The sequence below is a fragment of the Rutidosis leptorrhynchoides genome, chromosome 1 (assembly GCF_046630445.1).
Source record: "Rutidosis leptorrhynchoides isolate AG116_Rl617_1_P2 chromosome 1, CSIRO_AGI_Rlap_v1, whole genome shotgun sequence".
Classification (NCBI taxonomy): Eukaryota; Viridiplantae; Streptophyta; class Magnoliopsida; order Asterales; family Asteraceae; genus Rutidosis; species Rutidosis leptorrhynchoides.
This window is the reverse complement of record NC_092333.1, coordinates 483949515-483960297: the sequence shown is the minus strand read 5'-3', so window position 1 is coordinate 483960297 and position 10783 is coordinate 483949515. Positions and strand designations below refer to the sequence as shown.

The 10783-nt window shown below is 32.5% G+C and overlaps 1 protein-coding gene across 6 annotated transcripts; it reads right to left on the bottom strand.

The window, feature by feature from the left end:
• Positions 1 to 2455: 2455 nt before the first annotated feature.
• Positions 2456 to 6167, bottom strand: LOC139875118 (COP9 signalosome complex subunit 7-like). Of its 6 annotated transcripts, none has more exons than XM_071862505.1 (9): positions 5919 to 6167; positions 5655 to 5730; positions 5440 to 5528; positions 4383 to 4472; positions 4174 to 4218; positions 4005 to 4075; positions 3774 to 3912; positions 3303 to 3448; positions 2456 to 2714 (listed from the first exon to the last, which is right to left on the bottom strand). In XM_071862505.1, exons 1-9 carry the CDS (start codon positions 6075 to 6077, stop codon positions 2693 to 2695), a joined length of 837 nt encoding a protein of 278 aa, XP_071718606.1. In that variant the 5' UTR covers positions 6078 to 6167; the 3' UTR covers positions 2456 to 2692. The 6 variants fall into 6 exon arrangements, with proteins under 6 accessions (XP_071718606.1, XP_071718599.1, XP_071718593.1 ...); XM_071862498.1 differs by having other exon boundaries at positions 2456 to 2732; positions 3303 to 3411; XM_071862492.1 differs by having other exon boundaries at positions 3303 to 3411.
• Between the last annotated feature and the right edge of the window lie 4616 nt (positions 6168 to 10783).

Genomic DNA, 10783 nt, shown 5'->3' with positions numbered 1-10783 from the left:
AGTCAAACGGGTCATTAAAATAAATGATTTCAGCATTATATTCACTTAATACCTAAAACATGTCATTAAATTATTTCGTTTAAACAAACTCGTAATTTCACGGGTCATTTTACTAGTTTAAATTAAAAAGTTAATACGCTAGTTTATATTATTATAATAATTATCAGATAAGTCATTCTTATTGATCTATATATACTATTGGGCACTAATTAGTACTCCCTCCGTCTCAACTTAATAGTACACAGACAAAAAATACACAGTTTAAAAAATATTGAGTGTCACTTGTATTTTTTGTCTACTTTTCAGTTTTAGCCGTTACTTTTTAGTTTTTTACCTGCATTTTTGTTTCACTTGAATAAAGTAAGAATATAAAAAAACTTTAACTAATTATTCTTATCTATTTTTAAAAGTGAATTATTAATTTGGGATCGCCATAAGAAAGATGGACATGAGATGAGTAGTATATTAAATCATAACATTTTATGTGAATTTTAAATCATATATAAATATAAATTAACGGATATCTTACATCATCCGGTAGACTTCTTTTTATTTTTTATATTTATTTATATAAGCTATCTAATATCTATTTAGTAGCTACTTCCACTTTGTCCTTACATAAATGATACTCCATTATTTATTCACATGTCAATTTAACTACTTGCTCGTGTCACATATATATACAAATATATTAACATGTGTGCACTACGTAATGCATATTATATTATTTACACATATAATTGCATATACACCAAGACCATATAAACAAGACCATATAAAGTCCTCACATTACACACAAACTCACTTCTAAAACCTTATACAACCACAACTAAACATACATATAAGTATGGCATCTCAAACACTTTCTGGGGATCAAGTTAATTCAATCAGCGCCGCTGATTTAATAAACCAAGGCGATCCCAACTTCTCCGATAATCTCCTTGACATTTTAGAAAATTTTCAGCCGGAAAATACATCCAGTAGCCCTTTATCCTCATCAAATGATTCAGAAGATTTGGTCCAATTAGGAACCCAAAAACAAACAAAAAGGGACAAATGTTTGACAAAGAAAAAACCAGCGCGTGGTAAAAACGCTCAAGCAGATTGGACGAGGTACAGAGGAATCAGGCGAAGGCCGTGGGGGAAGTTTGCGGCTGAGGTAACAAATCCAATGAAGAAAAGAACGAGAATGTGGTTAGGAACGTTTGATACACCAGAAGAAGCTGCATTAGCTTATGATAAAGCTGCGTTTGAGCTACATGGCTCACGCGCAAAGCTTAACTTCCCTCTTTTAATCGGGCTTAATGATGTACATCCTAATAAGGTTGTCTCTAAGGTGATAAAAAGTAGCGAAATGCCTACACCAGAACAATCCACATCATCATCATCATCATCTACTGTAGATAGGCATATAAAGAGGCAAAAGAAAAATGAGGACGGGCCGCACCAAATGGTAGAGCAAGCATCAACTATAACTAGTACTAGTGAGTGCGAGTCATTTTTTGAGAAACTGTTGGGTGAAAACATGGGTGACGATGGTTATGATATCAATTGGGAGTTCAATGTAGATACTTTTTATGTTGAGCAAATTTTAAGTGAAAATTTGGTGCAGCCGTCACTATCACCGCCACCGCCACCACCACCAGCAGCCGCTAGATTAGAGGTGCTTGATGACTTATCGTGGGAGGCTTTGATGCAAAATATGGTTGAGCCACCAACCATTACTAGTAAACAAATGCAGAAAATGGAAGAATCACCTTTTGAAATAGATATTGATACATCTATATTTGAGGGTATTTTTGGGATAAACATGGATGAGCAACAACCAGATATTGCTAATGGTATAATGGCGGATGATGGCGGTGATGGTGGTCTTTACTCACTATTAAATTGTCATATGGATATTGCAACACCACCGTTATCGAGCTACACCACCACTATCACGGAGGAAGTTGTTCGGTGATGGATTTCTAATTTCTTAGCCTTTATTTTAATTACATGCCAGTAAAAAGAAAAGGTTGTGGCATGATGATTCAATAACTGGAAATTGCAACATTTTCTTATCCAATAGTATTTGTTTATGCATAGTTGCATACTTTGGTATAATTTTATTACAGTATTAGTTATGGACATCACATCCCACTGATGTCATGAAAATAATCTTTTTCATACTTAATTGCTGTGTTAGTTAATAGTCCTAAAGCAATGTATGAGTATGACCAGATTACTTGATCGTATTTAAACTAGTTACCCTTGAACTCAAACAACGATCGATCTATAACTCAATCGACTTATAAGTCACTGCCCCCAACTTGGAATAGTACCTCTAGACAAATGACGAATTGTTTTAAACATTATTGACATTTTAATGACGTACGAAAAGCAGGTACCATATGACAACATATAACCAATAATGGATGTGAAAACAAACCAACGGTACAGAACTACAGATAATAAAAGAAGTTGATCAATAGCGATAAATTTCATAAATAAATAGTCAAACTCCACAGATGGATGTTTCCTCAACTTAAGATTCATAGAAATATTAACACCAAATGTTTCAAAAGTTCAAGATCATTCATATCTCGTTATCACAAAAGCAGGTGTATCATTTCTAGTCAGGTAGTTGAGAAATCTAGCTAGCTGTGCAACGATCCCCATCCTAGGCATTGATAACTCACTAGCCCTCCTCTCAACCCAACGGGTGTCTTCTCCTATAATTAATTTTGTTCCTTTGTCAGAAAACAAATATTAAACTTCAAATCATGTAACGAAATGGAGATAAGAATGATTAGAACAAGATTACGATGACAATTTGGGTTTTTCTTTACTCTAATGGGTAAAATGGGTAATATAATCAATTATATCTAGAAAATGGAACACGTCAAATGGGTATAATAATTTAAAAAAAAAAAAAAAAAAAAAAAAAAAAAACATGTCACAAGTGTTGCTGGCGAAATGTTGTCCAAAGTATATTTTTACGAATAAAACCTCCTATTGTTCTACTAATATATTCAGATTATGCATGAATAATATATTTTTAAAACATACATGGTACAAACTATATATAAAAGATGCTAATACATATTCAGTGTTTGTCGATCTGGCTGACTGGTTTTATAAAAAATTTCCAATTTTCTGCCACCATTGCCCAACCCGTCTGAATCACCCAAATTGTGACCTCTGCTTTTAAGATGTATTCTGGTTTTAATTGGCTTTGTCTTTCATTTAAGTAATCGAATATATAAAATAGTGAGCTATGCAGTCGTAAAATGAGGTGCATACAAGATGGTGTGATATACCTCTTTGGCCGGCTTCGGTCTTCATCATAATCCATCACTCCACCAAGTTCCGAGAACATCTCTTCGTGCCCTCGTAAATCAACATCGGCCTGCTCACAGGTTGTAACTTCTGCCACAAAGTAAGTAAGATGCATCGACAAAAATATCTAAGGAGTCTTTGGGTTTGATTATTAAAACTGCATATAGCTTCTTGTAGCAATTAGCATTATTGAGGGTGTTAATATTTTAGTTGTCTATAGTGTTTACCGGATTATTTGTGAGTCAATTAAGCAGTTACAGTAGTTTATGCCAAACATTGTGATTTCATGAAAACACATCAATTCATTATCGAAATGTATGCTCCTAGAATTTTAGCTGGTATTAACAGTTGTGATTAAGGTATAATAATATAATATGAACGCATTACTCATTGTGATTAAACAAATATAAAGAAAAGAAAACATGGCCATATAAAAATTAAATACGGCTGACCTTCAAGGAGAGTGCCTTTTTAACTTCCTCCATTTTTTCATCGGCTTCTTTTTTATGCTTCTTGTCCAGCTCACTCATGTTGTCAGCCCATTTTATCTTATTTTGAATTGTGATAAGTAAATTATCAGATGTACTTAACCTATGATATGCAAAAATATGAGATAACTTGGGAACTAGTACAATGCTCTAATTGAGAACCAAAAGCACAAGTAAAGCCCTAGGATTAAATACCAATCAGATAATGTATGTATCATACTCCCCAATTGTCCAGGCCTTAGATCCCTCCCTGCTGCAAATTGCACCTATAACAATCCCCATGATCATTGTTATAATAAAGTAAGAATAATGATCACAAGAGACAATTAAACGACTTATTTTACAGTATCTTTTAAAGCCATACCTGAAAACATCTTCGGAACTGGTCCAGTTTTCCCCTAACAATACCCTATGAAGATGAAGAAGTAATGTTAAAAGCTAGCACCTCTCGAGTTAGTATATATTATATATGAGAGGTAGGGAGAAAGAGATGGATCTTTATGCGCATAATTTTGTAAACTACCCACAAGTTACTTATTCTACACATGAAAGTAATCATGCAAGAGGACCTACCACATACATGCAGTCATTGATCAGAAAATCTTCAAGCTCGCGGACATTATTAATGTCTAACTCTTGCATCAGCACATCATATGGCAGTACCTGAAATGACCCACAATGAAGTAGAAAATATAAATATAAAAAAGAAAAAAACTACAAACGCATTCAAGCATGGGAAAAAACTATATACCACTTTGATTTCATACTACCGTATTTATTTACCATCACAAGATGGCCAGGTGCTTGGGGTCCTGATATCCTCAAAAGAGGTCTCAGGTTCAAACTTTACTAGCAGCATAAAAAGGAAGGAAACCCGGTTAGGCCGCGTTGATCGGAGAAAAACAACTCGCCTCCCCGGGTTGCCTGAACAGAGAAAACTTTATCCACTTTTTCCCGTATTGTTTATTAAGGTTCCAGGGTGATCATGAACCCAGGTTAAGCCATCAAGAAGGTGATCATTGCTGCTTTTATCTTTTCATTGAAACCATATATACTTTTATAAATAGTATTTTGGTTGCCCATACTAATTTTTAAGTAAGACATTTTCCACTCTACTCTGTTTGTATTTACTATTGAGATAGCTTCGCTGGTGGCAGTTGTGTAATTCATAGCATTTTCACTAATATCAAAGGATCCAACACATTAACAAAAGAAAACTACTCTTCTAATGAAACTTAGATTCAACTCACTTGTTATTGTTTTCCAACAATGAGAAATTTTAACATGATAAACACATCGTAAATTATAATGAAAATATATATAGTTCATTCGTGTTGTCCACCATTCACAAATAAGTTCTGTACTTCCTCATTCGCTCAGTTTCACCGTGTCTTAAACCAGAACGAGCAAACACTCTCTTAAAGACAACTGACTACTTCTAGTTTATAACCCTGGGCAATACGAAATAAACAAAAACCTGACACGAAAACATGAATGAGAGTTTCAAATAGGCACCAACATTAAAAGCATTATATATACGTACAAACGGTTACAATAGTCACTACTGCTACTGATAGAAGACTAATTACATGACAGAGATCTACTCAATATTACAAGACAGAATACGTACCTTATTAGTCTCGGCTAGCGTAAGCACAGTAAGTTGTTTTAGCTTTCGGACTTGATCGTGTGCCAATGGTGGAAGATTACTACCATTGCCTACATATATCATTAACATACCAAAACTTAATCAAGTTAGACACAACAGTTTCATACTTAGTGTTACATTCAATATAAAAGGAGGTAAATAAATTAAATTAAATTAAATTAAAAAAAATAACATACTCTTATATTCACTCCAAGTCCCATGAGCAAACATACGAAGTAAATCGAAGTAAATAGCATGCTCTGTACCTTGAAGCTGTATTAAATAAACAAACAGAAGTTATAAAGATCATATGCTAACGTAATTTGATTCCTAGAACATGTATAATTCGAGTAATAATCCAAACTTGCAATTTCACAGCCCTAAAATCAAATCGCTATCAGGCAATACAAATTATAACTAGATTAAATAATGATCGGAAAAAAGTAGGGAAATAATTGGACCTGAATAATGCTAGGTACGGAAAGGATCTCGGAGAAAGCAAAGAGTGAAGGATGTGAAGTAGCTTCATTGATGACGGTTGCGAGAGATGAATCATATAGAGTTGATGCTCGATTCACGAAGTGATCGATGTGTTCTTCTTGCTTTTGTTCGATATCCATTATTCGAAGTAATGGATTATCAAATCTTAAAGATTGTGAAATTAGGGTTTTGAAATCAGAAGGGATTTTATTTTAAGGGCGCAAAGAAAAAGTGTGTTGGAACTTGGAAGAGTTTATTATTATTTTTTTAAATCCAAAATTTATTACGACTATTCATTATTCATTTAATTACTATTCCTACTTTCCTATCTATTAGACAAAAGTTATAAATAGTGTGAAGTGCGTTTTTATCTTTTCATTTTTTTCTTTCAAGAAAGCCATCCACACTTTGTTCAAAAATTAAAATCGACCCCCCAAACAGGGGTAAAGTGTCAAATCAATATTTTCATAAAAAATCTTAAATAAACTTCACTCAAATATTCAACGAGTTATATCTTCCCGCCCGCAACGAGTTAAATTTTTTCGACACCATCGTTAAGCTCGAAATAATTTTACGAACACAATGTCACTAACTATACGCAAAAACGGACGCTTTTTAAAAAACGCTAAATATATGAGTCCATCTTTCACACACGTTGAGTTTTTCCTCACGGGCTCCGTAATTATTTTTATCTATTAACAACATATACATATTAACAACATATACATATGTGTCTTATTATTTTTTTTTTAAATTATTTAGTAATTTTTTTGATATTACTCGGTAAATATTCTATTCTTAAATCATACGGAATGTTAATATAAGTTAACGAGTTAATTGTGTTAAATTTTAAAAAGTCAACAACTCCATAGCGAAACGCGGAAATACACATATATTGTTAATTTAAGATAACATCTAAATCTTTGATGGGTTATACCTTTTCGTTAGACTCGAGTTGCGCTTCAACGACATCATCGTTAGCCACGAAATAATTTTGCAAAATAAACATAATAAAATACATTGAAAACCGAACCCCGACGCGAAGCGAGGGTTGAAAAACTAGTTTAATTTATACAAAATTGTTTATTTCGTCCCTGTGTTTTTTCATTTTATCCATTTTCATCCATGTGTTTTATTTTCTGCAATTTTCATCCTTAGAAACATTTTGAGGTCCCAATTTCATCCTTCACCCTAACGAAAGTTAATTGTCCGTTGAATAGGGTAAAATATGATTATATTTAAAAGTTTAGGGTACTTTTTGTAAATAATCCAAAGTCATCACCCCCACTTTGATTTGTCAGAGATCAAACATAACCTGTATTGACACGTGCATGATCAAGTGGGTCGAAAGTGCAAATTAACTTTTAATTACCGGGTTCATGGTTGGTGCGTTATCGTAAATTTCTTATCCAGGTATTTTTCGATTTTCCGATGATGAATCAACGGGGGTGAATTATGAAATATTCAGTAGATAACCTATTATTTATCAACTAGTCATTTTCTAGTTTATCTTCCAAGTCATCTGGTGTGGACTTGTTTGCCGACTCGAACATTTGGTTGTATAACACCCTACTTTTTTTTTGAAATCACAACGGAAGTAATTTAAACAACCATAACAAAATTCTTTAATAAACACGAGTACTTATTATTCAAACACCCACAATATGGTATTACTTAAGAAAACGGTTTCATTATTACAAAATCACGACATCAGAGTTCCAAAGGTTGTCAAACATATCCACTATGTAGTGACCCGAACTTTTCCGAACCTTTCTATGATTATATGTTTAATGAAAACTATATTTACATGATTAAATGTTTCCAACATGTTAAGCAATCAAACTTGTTAAGACTTGGTTAATTGAAACGGAAATTTTGTAAACGTCTGATTACCCAGTTTGACCAATGATTCACGAATGCTATAAGTTGTATATGACATGATGATACATAAATGAATAAATATATATGTTTAACATGATATAATGATCATCAAGTATCTCATTAAAAATAGTAACAATAAGTTATATACTTAAAAAGGAGACTATTGGCGTATGAAACTCGAAACGATACATATAACGATTATCGTTATAACCACGTCTTACTAAATATATATGAAGCATATTAATACATTGTTATATTATATATAACATGATAATATGATAATTAAATATATCATTAAGTGTATTAACAATGAACTACATAAGTAAAAACAAGACTACTAACTTAAGGATTTCGAAACGAGACATATATGTAACGATTATCGTTGTAACGACATTTAAATGTATATATCATATTAAGATATATTAATATATCATAATATCATGATAATATAATAATTTAAAATCTCATTTGATATTATAAACTTTGGGTTAACAACATTTAACAAGATCGTTAACCTAAAGGTCTCAAAACAACACTTACATGTAACGACTAACGATGACTTAACGACTCAGTTAAAATGTATATACATGTAGTGTTTTAATATGTATTTATAAACTTTTGAAAGACTTCAAGACACTTATCAAAATACTTCTACTTAACAAAAATTCTTACAATTACATCCTCGTTCAGTTTCATCAACAATTCTACTCGTATGCACCCGTATTCGTACTCGTACAATACACAGCTTTTAGATGTATGTACTATTGGTATATACACTCCAATGATCAGCTCTTAGCAGCCCATGTGAGTCACCTAACATATGTGGGAACCATCATTTGGCAACTAGCATGAAATATCTCATAAAATTACAAAAATATGAGTAATCATTCATGACTTATTTACATAAAAACAAAATTACATATCCTTTATATCTAATCCATACACCAACGACCAAAAACACCTACAAACACTTTCATTCTTCAATTTTCTTCATCTAATTGATCTCTCTCAAGTTCTAACTTCAAGTTCTAAGTGTTCTTCATAAATTCTACAAGTTCTAGTTACATAAAATCAAGAATACTTTCAAGTTTGCTAGCTCACTTCCAATCTTGTAAGGTGATCATCTAACCTCAAGAAATCTTTATTTCTTACAGTAGGTTATCATTCTAATACAAGGTAATAATCATTTTCAAACTTTGGTTCAATTTCTATAACTATAACAATCTTATTTCAAGTGATGATCTTAATTGAACTTGTTTTCGTGTCATGATTCTGCTTCAAGAACTTCGAGCCATCCAAGGATCTGTTGAAGCTAGATCCATTTTTCTCTTTTCCAGTAGGTTTATCCAAGGAACTTAAGGTAGTAATGATGTTCATAACATCATTCGATTCATACATAAAAAGCTATCATATTCGAAGTGGTAAACTAGTAATCACTAGAACATAGTTTAGTTAATTCTAAACTTGTTCGCAAATAAAGTTAATCCTTCTAACTACACTTTTAAAATCAACTATACACATGATCTATATCTATATGAAATGCTAACTTAATGATTTAAAACCCGGAAACACGATAAAACCGGATTTACGCCGTCGTAGTTACATCCGGGGGCTGTTTTGGTTTGGATAATTAAAAACTATGAAAAACTTTGATTTAAAAGCTATACTTCTGGGAAAATGATTTTTCTTATGAACATGAAACCATATCCAAAAATCATGGTTAAACTCAAAGTGAAAGTATGTTTTTCAAAACAGTCATCAAGATGTCGTTCTTTCGACGGAAATGACTACCTCTTTCAAAAACAACTTGTAACTTGTATTTCCGACTATAAACCTATACCTTTTCTGTTTAGTTTCATAAATTCAAGTTCAATACGAAACCATGGCCGCTTAAATCACTCAAAACGGATTAGAAACGAAGAAATGGCGAGCAAAACAAAATTGGTAAAAACTACTCATTTTAGCTACGTAAAAATTGGTAACAAATCTATTCCAACCATAACTTAATCAACTTGTATGATATATTATGTAATCTTGAGATACCATAGACACGTATACAATGTTTCGACCTATCATGTCGACACATCTATATATATTTCGGAACAACCATAGACACTCTATATGTGAATGTTGGAGTTAGCTATACAGGGTTGAGGTTGATTCAAAAATATATATAGTTTGAGTTGTGATCAATACTGAGATATGTATACACTGGGTCGTGGATTGATTCAAGATAATATATATCGATTTATTTCTGTACAACTAACTGTGGACAACTAGTTGTAGGTTACTAACGAGGACAGCTGACTTAATAAACTTAAAACATCAAAATGTATTAAAATTGTTGTAAATATATTTTGAACATACTTTGAATATATGTACATATTTGTTATAGGTTCGTGAATCGACCAGTGGCCAAGTCTTACTTCCCGACGAAGTAAAAAAATCTGTGAAAGTGAGTTATAGTCCCACTTTCAAAATCTAATATTTTTGGGATGAGAATACATGCAGGTTTTATAAATGATTTACAAAATAGACACAAGTACGTGAAACTACATTCTATGGTTGAATTATCGAAATCGAATATGCCCCTTTTTATTAAGTCTGGTAATCTAAGAATTAGGAACAGACACCCTAATTGACGCGAATCCTAAAGATAGATCTATTGGGCCTAACAAACCCCATCCAAAGTACCGGATGCTTTAGTACTTCGAAATTTATATCATATCCGAAGGGTGTCCCGGAATGATGGGGATATTCTTATATATGCATCTTGTTAATGTCGGTTACCAGGTGTTCACCATATGAATGAATTTTATCTCTATGTATGGGATGTATATTGAAATATGAAATCTTGCGGTCTATTGTTACGATTTGATATATATAGGTTAAACCTATAACTCACCAACATTTTTGTTGACGTTTAAAGCATGTTTATTCTCAGGTGAATATTAAGAGCTTCCAC